Source organism: Ambystoma mexicanum, chromosome 1p (assembly GCF_040938575.1).
Source record: "Ambystoma mexicanum isolate Mex_15411 chromosome 1p, UKY_AmexF1_1, whole genome shotgun sequence".
NCBI lineage: Eukaryota > Metazoa > Chordata > Amphibia > Caudata > Ambystomatidae > Ambystoma > Ambystoma mexicanum.
In genome coordinates this window covers 993,110,694-993,135,243 of record NC_090921.1, presented here as the reverse complement: position 1 = coordinate 993,135,243, position 24,550 = coordinate 993,110,694, and the positions used below count along the sequence as shown (strand labels likewise).

Genomic DNA, 24,550 nt, shown 5'->3' with positions numbered 1-24,550 from the left:
GCACAAGCCACTTCCGGCAAACATGCATGGACACACTATCAGGGCCAAGGGCTCAGTGGTCGCATTTCAGAGACATGTCCTGTGGCAGGTCATCAGCAGGGCGGCCATGTGGGACATTCCCTCCGCCTTTTGCAAGCACTACTGTTTAAATGCCGGCTCTAGGTCAGATGCAGCATTTGGGCAGGCAGTATTAAGGAACTTGTTTGCTTGAGGAGGGTCACCTCGCCACCCTGGAGCTACATTCAGTTGCAAAAGTATAGAGGACAGGGACGTAAGTAATTGTAAGTTGCTCACCGTAGTGACTAACCTTCTCATAGTCCCCTTTCCTCCATATGTCCACCCCCCCCCCCCCCCTCCGAATTATGCTGGTGTCATTAGGCAATGGTAATATTATTGACGCGTCAAAGGGGACTGAGTGGCGCTGGTTTGGTGCAGTCAGGGAGCGCATGCCCAAAGGGCTACGCCCCCTCGCGCCTCTAAATTTAAAGGGGATTTTTTTATGGTGAAAGGTTGTTGCCTGTCTGCAGGAGGGACACCCATGCAGTATGGACTAGGAGTAAGTTAGTCACTACGGTGAGTAACTTTTACTCATCCTGAAAATGTCTGCCAGTCTGAAAAGTACATGTATAGTCTTACTTTCCTTAGAAACTGCTTTGCCATTTTAACAGAAAGTAGATGTAAGGTTAATTCATTAAAATGTGAATTGTTTGCCTCTTCCCAAAAGTAATGCGGTTTGCTTCACTTAACAATGTCTTTCAGAGAATGGGTGTGCAAGTTTCCCAACTGACTCTCGCTTCCCCCAACTTGCTGTATAGCCTGCTAAGAATACGTCTGCCTTAGGTTTTACCTACCTACAATAACATTGAGTGATCCATAAAGTGTAATCTTGGGTTTTGCTTTACCTGGTTCTGTTTTCTACAGATGCTAAACCGGCATTAGGGTTATACTTTAAAGTTGCTGGTAGCTCCTTTAAAAAGTATATAGGTTCTATTCACCTATTAGAACTGTTATCCTGAATAATAGTTATAGGTTTTTACTGTTCCTTGAATGAGTGTTCCACTATTCAGAAAAGTATATTTTTAAGTTGGTTTACTATGATTGTTGTCACTGTATATCTTAATAGTGGTGTGTTTTTATAAATGTGTTCGACTCTGACCAGTACTTTCCCTAAGACTTGACCTAATAACTTTTATAATAAACCTTTATTTTCAATAATACTTCTAGATGTTTGTGTTCCCATTGAATCTATTACAGGTTGTGTACTTTGCTACACACCTCTCTCCCTCTTAAGATAAGCCTGACTGCACTCTAGGCTACCATATACTCTGGTGGTACAGCCTTATACTAAGAGTGGAGTCTTGTACTGTCTCAGTTGAATGGTTTTACTAAGCCCGTAGTTGGACTTCAGGAAAACTGCCCTTACACAGCCATGTTGGACATGCCCGCTATGGTTCTACGGTTTGCTGACTTTTCTGTTTTTTTTTTTAACTTTATTAATCCTGAGAGCTACAACAGGAAGTACAACAAAATGGGCTTTCTACCAAACACTGGATGACGAAATGTGAAGCTATAACCAATGCCAAACTGCTAAATGTTTATGAATGAGTAACAGGACATTGTGAGTCCAGGACATCTAATGTTTTGTATATTGTAACGTGCCTCTCCTGAGTTTCTGATTTCATGGTACGTTTGTGTGGGATTTTCTTAATGACGACCCACCAACCTAGCATTTTGCTGTTATAGTAGACCCACTGCTTTAAATGTTGTTTTTACAAGGCTGTTAATTGCATTGTTTTCTCTTTTCAGAATCCCAGCCTAAACTTCAAAGAAGTAACATATGAACTTGACCATACTGGTTTTCTAATGCGTGACAGCAAGGGGCTTCAGATTGTAGTTTATGGTATCCAGAGAGGCTTAGGCATGGACGTGTTCCCTGTTGATCTGATATACCGGCCTTGGAAACATGCAGAGGGCCAGGTAGGTGCTATGACAGTCGCTGATTGGAATATAAGCTTTTAAAGACACATGAAGCTCTTTGTGGAAGGATACATTCAAGTTTAACATTTGCATAGGTTGCATTTAACTTAATAACTGTATTAGAATCTGAATTAAGTCACTTGTAAAACAATGGTTGCAATTTCAGTGAAGCAGGTGTGATCTTTCTGTGGAGACGTTTTGGACCCATCAGTTGCCTAAACAAGGCTGATATGCAGGTGGCTGTTAAAAAAAACAAAGCGCTGTGTCAAGGCACTTCAGGGGGGGAAGTTCAGAAGCCTCATTGCAACTCGTATTACTAATTATCTCAAGAACAGCAATGTTTAAGTGTTGGGGAGTGTTTTCAGTTTGTGTGCTGTATATGAAAAGTTACTTGCCTGCATTATTGGTTATTCAATGATGTCTTTGTTCTGCTCTACAGCTCACATTACTCCCTCCTAATGTAGGCCTGGCTGCTCAGCCACACTACCAACGTGTGTAGTACAGGCCTGTATTAAGAGTTGGGACCCTAATAACAAGACATTGCTTAGGAAGTATAACAAAAGGTTATCTGGTTCAGCTCGAGGTCCTGCAGGAGTGATGATAGCCCACCGGAACCCCTAAGCCTGCCAGCCCAACAATCCGAGTCCGCTATCAAGCTGGCAAACCCAAGGGGAAAGGGGAAGTGGATAAAATAACTAACACAGGATTCTTCTATTGCCCTAGTCTCCTGATCTCTCGTGGATGGGAATTTAGTTGCATTACCTAGAAGTTAATCACAAAACAATATTACTCTTTTTTTCTGCCAGTTCTCCACTGTTCTGTTTATTATTTTCCTAACTTCCTTTCTATACCTGCTGCCTATGCTTGCTTTGCTTTGAAATGTAGGAAACTGATGTTGTGCTTTTCTTTCTTTTAGAAATAGTCTTTCACTCATTGCTCCTTGGTCTTTACCTATAGCGCTTGCTACTTTCATTGATCCAAACTTGGAACTTACTCTTTAAATGTGTAGCTGAATGATTCTTTGGGTTCTTGCCTCAGTGTTACTCTGAATTTAGTTTTTTACCACGTACTTCTCTTGTACATGTGCGTTTTCATGCTGCTTGAAATCGAATATTTTCTGATCTATTAAGAAAATCAACTATTTACAGCTGCAGGTGGGTCTGTATTTTGGAATTCTATGTTACCGCTGAATAGCCGTGCTTCACTTCCTCAGTCTTCCTGATGAAAAATGCGGTGCACACACTAATCTGCGCTTTCTTTCCGGGAAATCTACTGTCTTTCCTCAGCCTACCGGATGCAAAATACGAGGCGCACATGTATATGCACAGGGTCCTTTTCTCGAGCACCCAACAGCTTGCCTCCTTGTGCTTTCAAACGAGAAGAATCGTAACGAGATAAATGAAACTACTTTTACAGTTAGCCGCATACTGTTAGATGGTCAATGTCGACTGCACCGATCGCCTCCATTAGTAATGTTTATCTTGCGCATTAATACTATAACTTGAAATTCAGACTCCTTTCTTACTACTGTTATATTGATTTCATGCAACGAACATCCGTTCCTTCTCACTTGGACACTTTGCAAAATCTTTATCTTGAATTAAAGTTCACTTTAAACTAAGTTTCTTTTTCTTCTTGTAAAGCAATTAACATCAGAGAGTACACTTAGCTTTCTTTCTGTTACTTTTCTTCCTGGATGTTTCTACTCCGGTACTTCTCAATTTCTTATCAATGTAATCAACAAAGTTCTATGGTTGTTTTTTATATCTAGATTGCTGGAGCTTCAAAAGCTGTGACATGCTCTGAAGGACACTAGAATGAAAGGCAGTTTAGAATTCTGAAAAGGAAACCAAACTTTCATTCCCAGCCTTTGCCAATCAATGCTGCTGAACAGAGCCTCCATCTTGCCCTGGGGAGACAAAGGCTTCCTGAAAGGGAAATTAAGGAATAATCACTGATTCTGTCACCATCCAGAAACAGAACTTTAATAAAGACACACCCTCTTTTACCAGCACAAACCTTAGACGGCCTACTTGTCTTTGACACCCTGGTAGATCTCCTTAGAAGTGAATAGTGAGGGACCCTGACACAGGGCTGCCCTTGCTGTGCCTAGAGAAGGGAGGTGAGAGTTGGGGGTGGTGGAGGGAACAAGTTTGGGAGAGGTGCTGGTACAGGTGAGGAGGTAGCGTGGAGGATTGACTTGACTCGGTAGATGGGAGGGGTGGGATGCTCAGGGGCTCAATGTTAAACTCTTGCTCTCCATTGTTGGTCTGGTTTGTGCGGAGCGAGATGTATGTGGAGGCTGGAGTGGGGGAGAAAGGGAGGGTTGAGCATGGGTGGAGGTGGGGCATGCACCTTGGGCTCTTGGAGGGTGAGGCGGGCTGAGACTAGGTGGAGGATTGGGCGGATGGGCTTTACATTGGGGGAGGCTTGAGGGTAGCGTGTGATGGGTATCGTTAAGCATACTGGTTCGGCTTTGATTTGTGCAGTTTAGGATAGTGTAATTTTGTGGGCAAGATGAATCCTTAATTTGAAGATATCACACGTATGGGTGGTACAGCTGGGGTTGGGTGTGTTAAGTGTAGAAACAAACTCCTAGATCTAAGATACCTAAATAGAGAGAGGCACGTCAAATTGGCTACACAACAGTAAATGTAGAATCCCCTCGATTTTGGATACATTGATAGAGGGAGAAACGTCTAAAATGTGGGCCTAACAGTAAATGCAGAAATTTGAGCTGGCTCGGTAAAGGGCGAAACACCTTAAATGCGAGCACACCGGTGAATGCAGAGACACCTAGATTTGAGAAGAGCGTTTAATATGGGGGGCCCAAGAGGTAATGAAATGGTAGTTAATGGTTGGAGTAGAGCAGTGATAGGGCTATTGTCCCGTGTGTGTTGGGTGCATAGATCTGAGCAACTAGCGAGGCCCTCCTTTCGCTCGTAGATCTGCTGGTGAGTGAATTTTAACAAAGCTCCGATTTTGGAAAGTATTTTGGCTGCCCTGACTCCCTAAACCCAATATGCCCACTTGCAGCCCCTGATTCCGTCCCTGCAGCCCTCGTTCGTGCCCCGCTTCCTGGGTCCATCCGGAGCCCCGTGCCCCTAGTATTCCCTTATTCCTCTTCCTGGCGACACCGACCTTCCCTCATCCCTCCCTCTACACCGCCTACCATCCCGCCCACCCCCGATCCGTTTGGTCGAGACAAAAGTTTCTCCCCCATTACCAGCTCTCCCAGGACAGCCCTCTGCCCGGCCGCCCATCGGCTAAGGACCTGAGGCAAAGGACGACTCCCTCAGTGACAACTCCAGATCGTATCTGCAGGTATCCGCAGGAGAAGCAAGAAGCCAACAATAAGTAAGTGTGGACAGGGCAATCACCGCCCCACTCAACTAAGGAAAGCCTCTGAGTGAAAAGCTGCATATAGAAGTTGTGCCCAATTGCATATAGAAGTTGTGCCCAATTGCATATAGAAGTTGTGCCCAATTGCATTTAGAAGTGTACCCAATTGCATTTAGGTGCGCCCAATAGTCTCTCTGAGAAAAGCTGCATTTAGAAGTTGTGCTCAATAGCCTCTGAGAAAAGCTGCATTTAGAAGTGTACCCAATTGCATTTAGGTGTGCCCAATAGTCTCTCTGAGAAAAGTTGCATTTAGAAGTTGTGCCCAATAGCCTCTCTGAGAAAAGCTGCATTTAGAAGTTGTGCCAATTGCATTTTAAAGTTGTGCCCAATAGCCTCTGAGAGAAGCTGCATTTAGAAGTGTAGCCAATTGCATTTAGAAGTGCACCCAATTGCATTTAAAAGTTGTGCCCAATAGTCTCTGAGAAAAGTTGCATTTAGAAGTGTGCCCAATTGCATTTAGAAGTGTGCATAATTGCATTTCTGAGAGGTTGCATTTAGAAGTTGTGCCAATTGCATTTTAAAGTTGTGCCCAATAGCCTCTGAGAAAAGCTGCATTTAGAAGTGTGCCCAATTGCATTTAGAAGTGTGCCCAATTGCATTTAGAAGTGTGCCCAATTGCATTTAGAAGTGTGCCCAATTGCATCTCTGAGAAAAGTTGCATTTAGAAGTGTGCCCAATTGCATCTCTGAGAAAAGCTGCATTTAGAAGTGTGCCCAATTGCATTTAGAAGTGTGCCCAATAACCTCTCTGAGGAAAGTTGCATTTAGAAGGGTGCCCAATAGCCTCTCTGAGGAAAGTTGCATTTAGAAGGGTGCCCAATAGCCTCTCTTTGAAAGCTGCATTTAGAAGGGTGCCCAATAGTCCCTCTGCGAAAAGTTGCATTTAGAAGTGTACCCAATTGCATTTAGAATCTATACCCAATAGCCTCTCTGAGAAAGTTGTATTTAGAAGTGTACCCAATTGCATTCGAAGTCGTGCCCAATAGTCCCTCTGCGAAAAGTTGCATTTAGAAGTGTACCCAATTGTATTTAGAAGTTGTGCTCAATTGCCTCTCTGAGAAAGTTGCATTTAGAAGTGTACCCAATTGCATTTAGAAGTGTACCCAATTGCATTTAGAAGTGTAAGTGCACCTACTAGCGTGCCCTAAATAATATTAATATAACTAACAGTATAGCTGTGTAATGTAGAATCTGAAACGGTGACTAATCTAATACACAGTTGATTTAGATTCATGCCTAATACCGTCCCTGTATAAAGGTGAACCGAAAGAAGTCCACCCACTAGCGTGCCCTATTCAATCCTATTAGTATAACTAACAGTATAGCTGTGTAAATGTAGAATATATAACGGTGACTAATCTAATACCCCCTCTAAGCAAATTAAATCTAGAGACTGACCGAATATCTTCTGTGTACAGCTGAACTTAGAAGTGTACCTAATAAACTAATATCATCTCTGTCTACAATTGTATCTAGAAAGCACCAAATAGTCTAGTATCGTCTTTGAGCAGTTGAGCCTGGAAGTCTGCCTAAAAACGTGCCACCTCCGATCTTAGAACTACAATCAGAAAGCCCCCATAAATCAGCCTAAAAGCTTGCACCAATCATGAGCGCACCCACTCCACCAGAGTCTGTCAGAAACGACCCCTATGGTCCACCCCCACTCTCCGATCTGCCTTCCCTCCCATCGCCCCCTCCCATACACCCCACCCTCCTTCGCACTCCCTTCCATTCCCCTCTCCAAACACCAAGCCAGGGGGGCACGATGGCGAGCCACTCACCCTAAGACCACTCATCTCCTGAACCCCACGCCGACCCACCAGCATTAACCATACCCGCTCCCCTCACTATACCTGGCACACCCCACCCTGCAATCACCCACCCCCACCTTGCCCTCGTATCCCTGCCACCTTCCCCCACCGACGCACCATTTCCCCTCCCTAAAAACTGCACGCCTAGCCCTAGCAAGGACCGAAGCTGCTTCCCTCTCCCCCTCAGACCCTCCCACCCTCTCTCACACACCAATCGGAGCAAAGAAACTAAAGAGGAAGCGTCCCTGGCCCCCCTCAATCTCGCAGCGCTCCTCGCCTCCCCTGTCTCAACCCACCACCTCTCCCGCAATCTCCTCCTTCCCCCATAGCTGCCCCCTTTCTGAAACCCATCTCCCTCGATTTCTCATCAACTGCAACGGAAACTCCTAACCGCCCACATCCCACCGCCAAATCCCCCAACCCAAACCCGACCATCCTACCACACGCAGCCACCCAACCCCTCCCGAAGCCTGCCAAATTTTCTGCTTGCCCACTATTCCCATCAAGCATCAACCACCCTACCCCTCTTCCTCCACTCTCTCCGCCACCAATACCAACCTTGCCTGCCAGTGTGAACAGTATCCTATTTAACGCCTGATCTGTAGCAAAAAACAGACACTGCATCTTTGACCTCCTCGCCTCTGTCAAACCAGCCCTAGTTTTCATCACTGAAACCTGGTTCTCAGATGACTTCGGCCCAATCGCCAATGAAGCCTTTCCCCCTGACTACTCCCTCATCCCACTGAACCGTCCGTCCAGAGGAGGGGGGGTAGCATTAGTCTTCAAATCTCTCCTCCGCGCCTCAATCATCGACAACCAACCCTCCATTCCATCCTGCGAATCTCTCCTCGGTAAACTATCCCTCTCCCCGTCGCTCTCACACAGCTTCCTAATAATCTACAGGCCCCCTGGCTACGATAGACAATTCGCAAACAACCTTTGCGATTCTATCACCACCCTCCAACTAAACCATCCCCACCTCTCCCTCCTTGGAGACTTCAACATATGGCTCGACTTCCCCACCAACCCTATGGCACACGCCCTGGTTGACGGCTTAGATGCAATTAATCTCCAACCCCACATAGACGGCCCGACTCACTATAAAGGACACACTCTTGATGCCATCTTTAGCTCCAACACCCTGATTCAGTTAAAGCCCCCCCCACCCCTATCATCTGGTCTGATCACTTCATCCTCTCTTTCGCCATCCACTCACCCGACCCCCTTCCCCTACTCGTATCTGAACCTCTGAATCTACGCAAATGCTGGAAAAAACTAATAATCACCCCGGACCTAGCCGAGGCACTCCTCCAGTCTCCACCACCTGCCTGCTGTCTCAACAACCAACTAACCCCTGAGGCCTTTGATTCATGGCTTAACGCATCTCTGATGCGGCTCACCCCCCCCCCCCCCCCCCCCCCCATTGCAAACCATCAACCCGCCGTGGCCTTTTCCCCAAATGGTTCACTCCTGAGTTGAAGACCACTAAACATCAATACAAATACCTAGAACGCAAATGGCAGAAAGGGAAAATCCACGAGAGCAGGACCACCTTGGCCCGACACCTGTACCGGTACAAGGCCGAAATCCGGGAAAAAAGCCCACTACAACACCCGAATCCTAAACTGCAAAAACCCAAGCAAAGAACTCCACAAAATCATCTCCGAATTCACCAATCCGGCTTGTAACACAACCGTCCCGACAGTCACAATCACTGTGCGACTCACTCACCCTCCACTTTCACACCACGGCTATTGAAAGGACAAACTCTAACCACCAAACTGGCTCTCTGACAGACACCAGGAAATCCTCTGCCCGTACCGGCCAGCCCATCAGCTGCGACCTCTACGCAACCAACGTTCGAATCCTTTAGTCCAATATCACCAGAACAATTTCTCAAGCTTCTATCTGCCCGCAAACCTTCTGGATCACCACTGGACCCTTGCCCAGCCACAACCCTTAAAGAAATGTTTGCTTCCACCTGCGTAGGAGAACACGCAAGATCTATCATAAATGCCTCCCTTTCTTCTGGTATCTTTCCCGATGCATTCAAAATGGTGCACATCAAACATCTAATTAAACCTTCACTTGACCCTATCGAGCCTAAAAACTACCGCCCCATCTCAAACACCAGGTTCCTTGCCAAACTCATTGACCGAACCGCCTACTCTCAACTAAATCCCTTTGTCGAAGCCAACAATCTACTAGACCTCGCCCAATCAGGTTTCAGATCACGTCACGGAAACCACCCTAACCGCGATCTGGCATGACCTTAAAATGGCCGCAGACTCCGGGATGTGCCGCACTAATCCTTCTCGACCTATCGGTCGCCTTTGACACGATCAATCACTCAATCCTCCTAGACCTCCTCCACTCCCTAGGAATTCGTGGAACCGCTCTTAAATGGATAGCTTCATTCCTCAAAGGCAGACACCATATAACGACACTCTCCAGCTTTACCTCCCAAGCCGGACCAGTCGACACGGGAGTCCCACAAGGAGCATGTCTATCTGCCCTCCTGTTCAATCTCTACCTGATCACCCTCCCACCAATAATTCGTTCACACAACATCCTGTGCTACAACTACGCCGATGACACGCAACTAATTATAAAATTCCTGAACACGAAACCCAACTCCCGACCGGACCTGGCATCCTGCCTCCTTAACATAGAACTCTGGATGACCCAAAGCCACCTCTTGTTAAACCCCTCCAAAACAGAAATCATGGTTTGCGGCAACTCCGATCTTCTTCAGCACCCACTTCCCTGGCCACCCGCCATGGGCAACTCACCGACACCCTCCAAAACAGTGAAAAATCTTGGATGCACCCTAGACTCTGACCGAACACTCTCGCGCCAAAGTCAACAATGTCTCAAAGTCCTGTCACCACCACCACCTTAAAACCCTTAGGTGCATCTTTCCATACCTCTCATTTCCCAATAGACGCTCCGCGGTCCAATCAATCGTTATACCAAGACTGGACTACGCAAACCCTCTATACCTCGGAATCCATGCCTACCAACTGAATAAACTCCAAAGGGCTACTTGCACTCGGTCCAAGGGACCACGTATCCCCAGCCCTTAAGACACTGCACTGGCTTCCCCTAGCCCATAGGGTGGCTTTCAAAACCTTATACCTCTCCCATCGAGCACTGCATAAAACTGGACCTCAATATATTTAAGACAAGCTAATACCTTATCATCCCACTCGCACCCTAAGATCAAGCTCAGCCGGCCTCCTAGTAATTCCTAAGGCAAACTCAGTCAGGTTAGGCGGATCATCATTCTCAGCCTTGGCCCCAACCCTGTGGAACTCGCTCCCACCCCACATCCGCCTAACTGAGGATTTAACATCCTTCCGCAAACTACTGAAAACCTGGCTCTTCCCCCTAAAACCAACTGGTTTTCCAAACTATCATCATCACAATAACACAGACCCAACAAAACTACCTGAAGCGAGAAATTGACAGCTAATGAACTTGAATATAAACTAGAAAGACAAACTGAACTAAACGAGTAATGTAGTTCAGAACAGTGAAGTGGACAATAGGAATAAATCATTGGGAAAGTAAGGAGATCTAAACTGATGAAATGGACATAATGAATGAGGAGGGAACGTAGTGAATGACATAGATGAAATAGTTAGAATGGATGAAGCGCATAGAACAGATGAATGCACTAAGTGGAAGAGTGCAGGAGTGGAAGAACAGATGACTAGAAATACCAAATTAGTATAGAGATCGGATGGAATAGATGAACATACTAAAGCCAATGTGTGTAGAGCGTACGAGCGTGTAGAATTGATGAGTTCGTGTAGAGTTGACGAGTACATAAATACAGAGTAGCGAATAGAACGCAGGAGGGTGTAGAACTTATGACTATACTTAACGGACGAACGTATAGACTGGATGAACGCTTAGACCAGAAGAACGTGTAAGATCGAACGAGCATGTAGAGCGGATGGGCGTGGAGAGCGGATGAGTGCGTAGGCAGACTGGAGTGCATGCGTATGTAATACATGAGATAGTTTTTCTACAGGGGTAACCCCCACACTCTGGTGATATTCCCTCCTACTAAGTGAGGATAAATATGTATTTAAACAAAAGGAAGGGACATATAACAAACTACATCAAACAGTATTTACCCTCAGACAGCAATTTCTTGTAGCAGCCACTTAACAAATATGGGCTGCATTATGTGTTCTCAATAATCAAAGGCAGTATTACCAAAAAAATATAATTTTTAATATATTAATCTCTCGTCAGCACAAGTAATACTCATTTGTTTAAAAAAACATATACACAAGTCATATACATCTTAAAATCATGCCACCTCACAGTATCAAAAAGTATATGCCAAAAATTTCATTAGCACAACACATTTCATTTCCCATTGTGTGAACCAGCCCAACTTTATATAAGTTTCTGTCCTTTGTGTTTCAAATAACCGGACATTCATCAGGGGCAGAAGTAATCCTGTGCTCCAGGTCGATTCTTCCTATATATACACCAGGTTGCTATCTCCTCGGGTGTTCAGGCTGTTCTTTAGGCTGTTCTTTAGTTGGATAGTGTCAGATTTCAATAGCATTGCCATCCATTGTATTCCTTTCCGATTTCCTAACCATCTAGGTGGTTCTAAATACTCCAATATGCACTACAGTAGATGCCTGTAAAGATAGAGCCTCTTCCTTCTAAAGGGTCCACTCCTCTTGCTCTTATCTATGCCAGCTATTATCCTGCAATGGGGCAGAGTACTGCATCTAAAGCCTGGGAAAATGGCGGAAGTTACTACAAACACTAGGAAGAAATTAAAGGAGGGATTTGCTATGGGTTCTTTGTGCCTATGCCAGGCCTGCCAAGCCTCCACCCAGCTTGCCCCAACTAACTGCCTGATACCCATGACAGTACCGGTGCTGTTGGACCAAATTCTGCAACTGGTGCAAAGAAAAGAATGTAGATCCTTTTATGTGTAAAACACCGGATATTTGATCTTTTCTGCCATCTTTAGCCAATCTGGGACTTCAGATTTTCTACTATTAAACGCTTCTTGGCGGTGCTGTCCCTCTTTAAGCACTCGTCGGAGGCATGCTCATACTTCAAAATTCCACTGGTCACACAATTTCTTTGTGTGTGCACCCTTTGAATCTTTACTCATGTCATTTAAGGTTAACCTTTAAAACCATTCTATTGGTAGCACCATCAGCCCGGTGATGAGCGAGTTGCAGGCACTTTTCTCCAAGCCACCCTTTTCCATCTTTGACAAGAATAGGGTTGTTCTAAAGGTCAAACCCTCATTTTTGCCCAAAATCATTTCTGATTTCCACATAGTACAGACCATTGTTTTACCTTGTTTCTATCCCCCACCTCCCATCCTAGCAAGGAGAGACTACATAGGTTGATTCCTCGTAGAGCTTTATACTTTTATTTATGATGTTTGTTAATCTGCTTAGAATCACATGCTGTGCATAGTCCGACATCCAGTGGTCACTGCAGAGTATTGCATTTTGTTTTTCGTAGTCTAAAAGGGGACGTCGACAAGGCGTGTCTTTAACACTATCCCTATAGTGACGTGCAGTGTACCCACAATCCCGCACGTGTCGAGGTCCCTCAGATTGTTTTTTTCCGCCCAGATATTGGTCGCCTTAACGCGGAGCTCGTTCGAGAGAAATTGCGAAACATTTATTTGACCCTTTGGTCGTTATTATACATTACATCAGATCCCCCCTTCGACGGCGAAGCTGTTTCACCGCCGATTAAGAACTTCGCCGGTGACTTAGACGGAGGCGATCTTTCAGCGCTGCCGAACACGTGGCCTGGCCTCGCCGGCCTAAAACAGTAGGGAGAGAAGGGGTTGCGGGACATTTCTTTTTCTTCTAAGAATGCCATTCTCTTTCACCCCCCTTTCCTTCGGAGTCGTTATCACTTTTAATTGTATCCTCGGCTATGGAGAGGCCTACTTTTAGATTTTGCCCGCGCTGTAAGGGCAAATTCACATGGAAGGATAAACACAAGCAGTGTAACCGTTGCTTACCCCTCAACCACAACGAGGACGGCTATGCGGCCTGTAAAGTTCTTCGCCCAAAGACTTTAAAGGATTGCAGGGTCAAGAGGTGGGCAGCCTACGCTATGTCCAGAGCCGATTCCTCACCCGCCGCTGCGTGTGACGAGGACAGTGATAACCCGACCTCCGTTTCGGAGTTTGTGGACCTCTCTAGGGAGCGTACCCGCTCCTCAGCATCTATCCCCGGCACCGACAAGTTCGGCTCACGCCCTACTTATGGGGATGAACACCCCGGCGACACTGACGAACACAGAAAACATAAGCACACAACCCATCGAACTTCTTCGTCTAAGACGAAGAAAGCCCTAGTGCCAACGGAGATGCCAGGCCTACCGGCGTCCTCCACCGACCGTAAGGGTCGCAAGCCCTCCCCGCCACCGCAGACGCGACTAGCGACTGGGCTAACTGCAGACAAGTGCGCTGCCACCAAAATGCCAGGCGACGCGCCTTGTAAGAGTGCGACCGTCGCCGAAAGACTCGGCACCGCCGAACACAACGCCAGACGAACCCTCGACGGAGAAATTGATCGTCGAGAGCTTTGCTCGTATAGTTTCCACTGATGGCCAGAGACGGACGACGAGTGATACGCCGAACCCCGCTCACAAGGCCAGGGAGATGCTGAGAATGCCGGAAGGGAGGCAGGGACCGCTCCCGCTGTCGAAGGAAGGCCCTAGCCTACGAGAAGGTTTCTCAGAAGGGGAAGGGAGTTATTCTCGACGCTTTGGGACCGATCTAGACGGCTACAGGTGGAGGAGCTTCCCTTTACGCCTCCAGACGGTTCTGGGTTACCACATTGGACATTTGAGAGATTCCAATCATGTATGGACAAGCTGGATAGATTTATGTCCACTCCTGAACATCAAACACCCAAGATGCCAAGAGAGGTACTTCATGAGGACCCCAGGGCTAAATATCCTAGACTATTGCTGAGAAGGGTTCGATATAACTCGTCCCAAAGAGGCTCCGGGACTCCGGAGTATACTCGCAGTACTTCATCCGAATGAAGACCGGCGGCTGGTAGCCCAACCTAGACCTTTGCTGCCTCAACAAGTACATCAAATCCCAGAAGTTCTGGATGGTTACCCTTCAGCACGTGCTGGGGCAGCTGGAGGAAGGCGACTTTGTCATCGTTGGACTTGGAGGATGCCTTCTTCCACATCCCCATACACAAAGGACATCGAAGGTTCCTACAATTCGGGGGCCAAGGGCGGCACTACCAGTTCAAGGCCCTGACTTCGGGTTGAAGTCGGCACCAAGGGTCTTTACCAAGTACCTGGCACCGGTGGCTGCAGCTGCAGGGGATCCATGTATACCCCTACCTGGATGATTTGCTCATCCAAGCAAAGTCAAGAGAACTTGCTGTCGACCACACAGCGAAGATCGTTCGCCTGCTCACGGAACTGGGATTATCGATCAACTTTGCAAAGTCCCACTTGGTACCGTCGCAGGATGCCCTGTTCCTGGGAGCCAGACTCAACACAGTGGGGCAGTTGGCTTCACCGTCTGAGAGGACGAAGGCCATCCTGGGCAAAGTACAACGGCTGACCATGGAAGTGGCCAGTGTTAGGTCAATCAAGTCCCTGCTCGGCATGATGTCGTCATGCATCTACCTCGTGCGTCTGTGCGGATGCAGCCGCTGCAGGAGTTCCTTGACACCCGTTGGATGCAAGTGGCAGGAAGCTTCGAAAGATGAGCTCTCCCTCAACAAGACTTTCCGTCAAGTGATGCGTGCGGGTGCCCCAACAGCGGATCTCGCAGCTGGCATGGACTTCCAGATCCCAGTGCACCAGGAAAATGACAAGCGCCTCTGGAGAGATGGGGAGTGCACACCGAATATCTCAACGCAAGAGGCCTTTGCCTCCCAGAGGAGAGGTCCCTACACATCAACGCCCTGGAGCATCGGGCCGTGTTCTGGGCCCTCAGGTCTTTCCTTCTGTCCCTCAAGGGCAAAGTGGTACAGGTCTTCACCGACAACACCACCACAATGTTCTACATCCGGAAGCAGGGGGGGGGCACCAGATCCAGTCCTTTCCAAGGAGGCGCAGGATCTGTGGCACTGGGCCGTCGCCCAGGGGATGTTCCTGGTACCTTTTCATCTGGCAGGAGTAAAGAACACTGCTACCGACTCACTCAGCAGGGAGCTGTGCTCGTGCCACGAGTGGAAACTTCGGCACGATCAAGTGGATCTCCTATTCCGACGGTGGGGCAATCCCCAGACCGATCTGTTCGTGACGGTGACGAACACCAAGTGCTGGAGGTTCGCCAGCAGGTTTCCCCAACCGGGGAGCATTGGCGATGCATTTGTATTCATTTTATTTAACGCTCCTGGCCCTGGGGGTATCTGGGCACATGTATAGCACAAGTTACACACACCTATACAATAAAAAATGTACATTACATTACGCATGTTCCATGGTGTAGTCAGTTAAAATAAAGTTGCAAATACATATATACAATAATTACATAGGTACATAGTATAATCAGTCACACACAGTATCTAATAGGAGTTACAATCAGGGAAGATAGCAGCAGGACTGGACTCTGGGGAGTAGGCCCCCCTGGTGGGTCCCTATAAGGAGGCTAAGCTATCGCAGATTCCAGTTCCTGTAGCCAGCGTTTAGTATTACTCTTGAATGATTGGACGGAAGGTTCTGATCTGCAGGAGGAAGGAAGCGTGTTCCATAGCTTGGTTGCCAAAACTGGGAAACTGGAGCCCCACAAATTTTGGAGTTTGAATCTCGGTATGGACTTTGTATGAGCTTGAGCAGCTCTAAGTGGTCGGACGTATGTAAGGAGAGTCGGTTGGTGAGGTAAGCTGGGGCGAGATTCGCCCTTATTTTGTGTATTAAATCAAGTCTTTTAAGGGCAATTCTGTGCTCGACCGACAACCAGTGCAAGTTACGTCTGTTGTCCGAAATATGAGACTTCTTCGGGATGTTAAGGGCTGCCCTGATGGCATTATTTTGTTTTACTTGTTGATATTTTTTTGGCTGGTCCCTAAGTAAGAGGGCGTTGTAGTAATCAATTTTGGACATAAGGTTCTAGCAAGCATGATACAGTTGGGTGTCGTGGGGAATGGCCTGCATGCAGTGATTAGTTTGCATGTGTAAGCTGATGCTGCTACCACAGTGTTCGTGTGGTGAAGGATAGGGTGGCGTCAAGGTAGATGCCAAGGGTTTTTGCGTTATTAGAGACCTTGATAATATTGCCATCGATGGTAAAGGATTTGAAGGCAGGGTCAAGTTTGATGTCTAGCGTGAGAACCAAGGATTAGCAACTAGGTTTTATCGTTGTTTAAACAAAGTCTGTGTTGTGCCATCCAGGCTTGTATTACTGAATAATTTCATTTAGGGCTTTGTCTGTTGCATGGTCTCCCATGATGGGAATGAGTATTTGGGTGTTGTCAGCGTAGTTGGTATACGTGACACACAAATAATCGAGGATGTCGAAGAGAGGCTTGGTAAAGACATTAAGCGTAGGGGAGACGCATGATCCTTGCAGGACCCCACAAGGTACTGGAGAGGGTTCAGAGTCAGTTGGAGAGAAGACCCTCATAGTTCTATTAGCAAGGAAGGATCTGATCCATGTAGTGGCTGAGCCAGAGAAATGTACTGCTGTTTTCAGGTGATGGCAGAGCATTTGGTGATTGACCAAATTAAAAGCTGCTGAGAGTAGGGATGTAACAGTATAATGGTATACCATTAAAGATGCCGTGAACCACTTAATTGAACAATAACAGTCACATTGTTTACACCGGTATACCGTTTATACCGTTAATTGTGCTTTTCAATGTGATTTGGAAAGGCTGCAGTAAGCAAGTGCTGGGCAGTCTTGGTCTTGCACTGTTGGGTGTGCCGTCTGCCAAGTAGTTTCAGTTGGAGCAGTTTTTAATGCCATTCCATAAACCACACGTGCCTGACACAAAATCAGTATGTTGGCAATAGGAAGAATAAATACAGTGCCAAGAAGGAAAAGGAATCACTGAGCTCTGGGTCATACTGCCCCAGCACTGACTGCCCTCTACCTAAGCCCCTTCTCTGGTAGCCATCTTCAGATTTGTACTGCACGTTCAAGTTTTGGGAGTCTTCGTGCTTTGCTCTTCAAGCTTTTTGCTGCGTTTTTCGCTTTGAGTGGTAAACTCTATTTCGGGCAATTGATCCCTTGTGCTCCATCAATCATCTTTCCGATTAACGGATCCATTTTTCGGCTTTTTCAACACCCTTCAATGGCTGTTTTCGTCAAGTTTCTTTTTGGATTTTTGGATGCTTCCTTAAGGTTCTTCAGGCCTACACCTCGTGGATCATGTTGGATATGAGTGATGGCGCTTCCCTCTTCAAGCTTTGCGGTTTGCAGAATGTGTACATGGACAAGCATTCCTAGTGCCTATACTGCTTGCACCCGACGCATAAGGAGGAGGATTGTGAGTTTTGACGTGGCTTCTCGAGGCATTAACTCCTGCAGTTGGAACCATGACTGCATTGCAAGGCCACTACCCCGTTTGCCACCCAGGGGCATGCCTCTCCCCGATCTGGCAAACTTGAGCGGGCTTCTAAGTCCTTGGAGAGTACCCCACCTGTGGGGGCCCAACACAAGGCCAAGCACCGCGAGTTCGCTTCTGTCGGGGTCGCCGCTGCTGCACGTCACGCAACTGTCAGGGCGCGATGGTCCTCTCCAACGGCATCTATCTCCAGCCACCACTCTGGATCGTCCGCCAAGAGGAAGTCAACTTCCCCAGGGAAGTTGAGAGAGAATGCAGCGAAGGTCATGCGGGAGAAGGCCAGGCAGGGTGCCGTGTCGGACCCACCTGCGACAGAGAAAGCCAAGGTAGACCAGGGTTCCGACACGGCCAGGAAGGAAAAAGCCAAACCGGACAAAGGGACCAGCCTTTCTGTGAATGCCCAAGTGCACCATGCATCACTGTCGCCCTCCTTCGAGGAGGAGGAGGAGGAGGAGGAGGAGGTGGTGGTGGTGGTGTTTTCGAAGGCCATTGGAGCGGACCCACAGGGTACCCCGATGACCGCCAGGGTGTCTTACTCCCAGGAGGGAGGCTTCGAGCAAGCCTGCTGAAAAAATCCCTATGAAGAGGATGCCGGACCTCAGCCTGAGACCTACCCCTCTGGACCCGAAGAAAGGGGGCGGGGGAGAATGGCAGTTGAAGGCCTCCAAGGTACAGATTTCTTCGGCGGATGAGATCATTTCCATCCACACCGTCCAGGAGGGCGATGACCAGGGAAATGCCATAGGCTCACCCCACTACGGGGGCGACGGTGATGCTGACGGGTTTACCATTGATGGAGGTGATGACGAGGGGCCCCAGGACAACTAGGTCCTAGAACTGAATGCTCCTACAACCCAGATACCTTTCACTGGGCATCCTCTTGGCCCTACACCCTCTGGTGTCTGAGATACAGAGGATGATGCCGGCGACTCCACCTCCTGCAATGTCAGCACTGGCCAACCTGTTGACACAGGGGAGCCGCCGGCCAAGAAGAGGAGGCACCTTATGCCTCCATGCCACCCATTGCCCCCTCTCCACCGCCCCAAGGGAGACTGAGTCTGACACATCGATAACTGGCACAGATGATGGCGGGATGCGGGACCTCCCTTCCCCTCCACCCAGAGCCTCTCCGCCAGATGAGGTGGGATCTTTCCATGCAACGATTGCCCGAGCATCAGAGCTTTCCCAGTTCACGCCAGAGGAAAAGCAAGGCTTCTTATATCCATACCGGGAGGCGGAGACCATACTTTCGGTACCACTCCTGAACGATGTTTGGGATGAAGGGCTGGCTCTGCTGAAGAACCACCTTCTACAGCCCCAGCGAAGAGGGAACCATTGCAGTAGTAGTACGGGGTGCCATACTCTGCACCCACGTGCTTACGGTCTCAACCGTCGCAGGACTCAGTGGTCTCAGCAGTTGCCAGTAAGAAACAGTCGAGCTCGGCTTGTGCATCTTCCTCCACCCCTTCGGACAACAAGGGGTGAAGTTTGGTTCTATGGGTGGGTAGGTTATCTGCTCGGTGGTTGACTGTCAAGGCTGCCGACGCCCTTGAGATCGTGGCCAGATAAGACAGGGAACTTTGGTTTAAACTGGCTCTGCTACTGGACTTCTTCCACGGTGACTAGCGGGTTGAGGCTTTGGAGATCCTTCAAGAAAGAGAGATGGCGTCGGACCACGCCATCAGTGGCCCTGGACACTGGTTTCTGCCAGATGGGAAATGGAGTTTGTCTTCTACGTCGTGGCTGGCTCAAGGCTACCGACTTTAGACAGGAGGTCCAGACAAGGGTTTTGGACATGCCCTTTGACAGGGACAACCTGTTTGGGAAGGCTGTGGATTAATCCCTCCAGGCCATCAAGACTGACACGGAGATGGCACATTCCCTAGGCACCCTACAGCAACGACTACCGTCCTTTCGTTCCTCAGGAGGGAAGTCTATCCTCTCTTCGAAGGGTGGTGGGCTCGTCCTCTTACCGTCAGCCCTCCTGTTCCTCAACCCTGGAAGCCAACAGGGGACGCTCCAAGGCCTTCGGGGCAGACGTTGTCAGGGATGGCAAGTCAGCTCGTCTACCTCCAAGCACGATTGAACCGGCCAGGCCGTCTGGGCCCCCACTGGTGCACCCCGGTGGGAGGCCGGCTGGCGCACTTAGTCGGCGTGTGGGAGACTATCTCCACCGACAGATGGGTCCTGGACGCTCTCTCGCCCACAGACATACCTTAGAATTTCAACGATGTGTCAGCGAAGGCCACTGGTGGCCCAGCAGGAAAACCATGTTCCTCAGCTGCTGCAGGAGGTTTGGGCCATGTTACAGAAAGGGGCGATGGAGCTGGTTCCATTGCGACTCTTGAGTATACTCAAGGTACTTCCTCTCAAGAAGGAAGGCCGGGGGTTGGAGGCCCATTCTCGACCTACGATGGTGCAACAAATACAGTCCCAGTGGTTCAGGATGGTCGCGCTGCAGTACGGGCTCGGCCAGCTGGAGGAGGGTGTCTTTCTGTCGTTGGATCTGGAGGACACATACTTCCACATACACAAAGGACACCGCAAGTTTTTACGCTTTGTCGTTTAGGGGAAGAATTCTAAGTACAAGGCCCTTCCATTCGGGCTGAAGTCTGGATCTACCTGGACGACTGGCTCATCTGGGCCAAGTCAAAGGACACTGCTGTCGAACACACGGAGCGGACTGTCTGTCTTCCGACAGATCTGGGGTTCTCGGTGAACTATGCAAAGTGCTGCTCAACTCCATCGTAGGACGGTCTGTTCCTGGGAACCAAGCTCAACACGGTTTCATGCCTGGCGTCAGTCATAGGAAAGGGAATCTGCCATCTAGGACAAGGTGCAGCGGCTGTTAGCACAAACATTGCCACGGTAAGTACCATCAAGTCACTGCTCGACATGTCGTCGTGCGTTTACCTGGTTCCGCTCTGCAGGTTACGGATTCGGCCTCTACAGGAGTTCCTCGACCCCTGTTGGTTTCGGGTGTCCGGAAGTTTCCAGGACAGGATCGCGCTCCATGAGGAGTTCCGACAAGCTATCAGATGGTGGGGCGTGCACTCCAATATCGCCGGGGGCACGGATTTCTAGAGCCCCCGGACCAGGAGACAGTCATGATGGATGCATCTCTGGAAGGATGGGGAGCCCACACTGGACGGCTTCACGACAGAGGCCTGTGGCTGCCGGAAGAGAAGACACTACACATAAACGTACTGGAACTGCAGCCAGTGTTTTGGGCCCTCAAGTGGTTTCTGCTGTTCCTCAAGGACAAGGTGGTGATTGTCTTCACGGACAAGAACACCTCAATGGTTTACATCCTGGAGCAGGGGGGCCACCAGATCCCTGGTGCTCTCCAGGGTAGTGCAGGACTTGTGGCACTGGGCTGTCATTCCAAGGGGGATGTTCCTCATTCCATTCCACCTTGCAGGAGTAATGAACACTGTTGCCGACTCTCTCAGCAGGGAGCTATGCTCTTGCCACGAGTGGGAGCTTCGGCAGGAACAAATGGACAACCAGTTTGGCAAATGGGGCAATCCCCAAATCGATCTATTTGTGATGGTGACAAACACCAAGTCCTGGAGGTGCGTTAGCAGGTTTCTCCAGCCGGGGAGAATGGGGGACCCATTCTCATTCCGCTGGGATGTCCGGTTTCTGTATGCATTCCCATTGTTGCTTTTTTGAGCAATCAATCAACTCAGACGGTACCGGATGATCCTCGTTGTGCCAGCATGGCCGAGGCAGATCTGGTACCAGGACCTTCACCGCATGTCAGCGTCTCCTTCCGTCAAGCTGCCAGTGGTCCGGATCTTCTCGCCAGGGAAGGAGGCGCAGTTCTACACCACGACCCAGGATCGCTGAACCTGAAGGGCTGGCTCATGCAGCATTTTAATTCAGGGGTTATGATCTTCCGGCAGACAGCAGGGAGGTACTCGACAAGGGCAGAGCGTCATCTACTTTGAAATGCTACGGACTCAAATGGAAGAGATTTGCAATTTGGTGCTGTTCACTGAAGATCGACCCTCACGGCCCCTCCAGGTACTTCCATATTTGCTGTTGCTGGCTAAAACGGGGCCTGGCTCACGCCTCCAAGGTTCATGTCGGCTATCTCCTGCTGCACCAAATCCCCAGGATGACCCTCCTTATGGTTGCACTGTTGGTCAAGGCATTTGTTAGGGGACTATTCCGCTCGTTCCCTCTGGTGAAGGCTCCGGCCCCGGCGTGGGAGCTCAATGTAGTTCTTACTAGGCTTATGGGAGCCCCATTCGTACCTATGCATTCTGTCCCACTCAAATTTCTGTTGATGACAGCTTTTCTCGTGTTCATTGCCCTCTGCATGACGAGTGGGTGAGATCCAGGCCCTATCCTGTAAACCACCTTACTTTACTTTCCACGAGACAAGCGTGATGCTGCGAATGCACCCCTCCTTCATGCCTAAGGTGCCGTTGGACTTTCACCTAAACAAGCCCTTGTTACCTATGTTTTTTTAAACGCCTTTGTTGCCGGCTGAAAGGACTTTGCACTCGCTGGATGTGGCTAGTGTGCTGAAGTTTATTGTGGCCTGCACGAAGAGGTTCTGGAAAACGTCTCTGCTTTTTGTGAACTTTGGTCCTGTGAACCATGGGAAGGCCCTGTCCAAGGCTTCCCTTTCCAGGTGGCTCTCCGGCTGTTTCAGTCACTGTCACCAGTTGTCAAACCGAACACTGCCTGGCCATCTGAGAGCCCATTCTACCAGAGTGATTGCTGCTACTACGGCGTTCCTGTCTGCTGCACCCCTGCTGGACAGCTGCAGAGCTGGTGTGTGGACGTAGACGCACACCTTCACGAGATTTTACTGCGTCGACAGGGATTCCAGGGAGCAATCCAGAGTCAGCCAAGCAGTGCTGCGCAACCTGTGCTTGAAGATGAGTAGATAAGAGGTTCTGTTGAGCCTTGTCACCTCCCGTGGTTGTGCATGTGTACTATGTATTCTTTATTCATGGGCATGGTAATCCATTCCAAAACCCATGCTGGAGAAGGAATACGTTTCTTACCTGTATCTGTTGTTCTCCAGCATGGGTCTGGCATGGATTCACATGCGAACCCTCCCGCCTGCCCCTCTGCGGCTCTTCTCTATCCTGCTAATTTTCGTGCTACCAAATCTGAAGATGGCTGCCTGAGGAGTGGCTTAGGTTGAGGGCAGTCATTGGGTGGGGGCAGTATGACCCAGAGCTCAGTTATTGGTTTATAGGAGAAAAACAGTTTAGAAACAAAACAGAAATGTTTTTTTTCTTTTTCCAAGTGTTCCCAACCGGACTGGGAATATTCATGAGCATGTGAATCCATGCCAGACCCATGCTGGAGAACAGAAAAGGTAAGTAACTTGTTCCCTATCTGATGGTGATTGTGCGCCCATGCCTTTGGACGGGTGTGTCTGTCCGTGGCTCTGAGTTGCTAATTCAAAATCAGATGGCCAGTGTTATATTTGCAGTGCAGGAGGTTTCACTGGCAATCACAAAACAAGGGCCCTTTCCCGGACAGTGTGCCAGTAGATCTCTAAATGGCACAGCTGGACTTGGGGGCTCATCTTTTAACTCGGATTTAATGTGGTCTGTGCCGTAAGACTCATTCCAGCCTCCTGGTCTCAGGCGCTGATCTGCCCCATATATAAAAAGGGGTGAAGGGAGCAGCCGGGGACCTATAGTGGATAACCCTGCTAGATTCAGCTTTTAAGATCCTGGGACTGCCCATTCTAGGGAGACTTGAGTCGTTGGTTGAGAATGCAAGTATTCTCTCTGCTATCCAACAGGGCTTTAGGCCGGCTTTAGGCCGGGTCTGGGCAGAGTGTAGGGTAAGAATTGGTGCTGTCTCACACAGTGTGGGACTACAAAACACTTATCTGCTTGGTATTGGGTAACCCACCTTTTGGTATGTCTGTACTACACAAGTTAATAGTGTGACTGAGCTGCCAGGCTGATCTCAAGAGGGGTAAATGTGAGCTATAGAGCTGTACAAATTAAATCTGTAAATACAATTATTCAAGTAACACTTACACTCAAGGTTTGTGTTTATAAATAGTTATTTAACATCCATTTCCATTCATATCTTTTCAAAATGCAATCAATTGTTTGGATAATCTTTATATATGCTTCTTACACAATTCCTACACCGTGATGTGACTTCAATCCCATGGACAGTAATGGGTTGCAGAAAGCAAAGGTTTAGGGAAGGAAAAGGTTAAACAGGTTCTCTAATTGTGAGGACAACTAAATCTTCCAATGAAATCTAGACCCGCCTTTCCCAGCAGTAACCGTCTACAACAAGTTACCACCTATGAAGGACAAACCATATCAGTCGATGGACTAGAATAGTCTTCAGGAAGCCAGGCCAGCCAAAGTCATTTGGAACAGAGTCGATGGAGCTGAGGCACTTCTTGGATCAGAAAGTCTTGCACAAAGTTAAAGGGTTTGTAGAAAATCACTTGCAGGGTCACAAGCTGTTAAGCGGGTGAGAAAGAGTTGGACTCAACAGGTAAACAATGCAATTTCCACCTCAGAAAAGCACAGCTTGAAAGGCGATGCATTAAGTACCCCAATCCTAAAAAAGTACCTCTGGTTTGAAGAAGTGGTCCAGCTGGATTCCGTCTTGCTACAGCTGTGCAGACCATTGTTCCTGAGCCTCAGTCGTGGGGACAGGAGGGGAGGATTGCTGGAGGGCTCCTGCAGCGGTACTTCAGAGGTCGTCAGCAGCTACAGGCTCTCTTCGGTTCAGCACCACATTGCGATTTCAGCGCTTAGCAAACAGCACTGCCGTGGATCTCGGATACCGGTTG

At 48.5% G+C, this 24,550-nt stretch overlaps 1 protein-coding gene across 7 annotated transcripts in view; it reads left to right on the top strand.

Annotated features, from left to right (window-relative positions):
• CNOT1 (CCR4-NOT transcription complex subunit 1) overlaps positions 1-24,550 on the top strand; it is a 2,171,110-nt gene that overhangs the window by 625,596 nt on the left and 1,520,964 nt on the right. For all 7 annotated transcript variants that reach the window (XM_069654650.1, XM_069654658.1, XM_069654642.1 and 4 more), the window contains one exon: positions 1,807-1,977. In XM_069654650.1, coding sequence (XP_069510751.1) covers positions 1,807-1,977 — 171 coding nt within the window. The remainder of the gene's footprint in view (positions 1-1,806; positions 1,978-24,550) is intronic.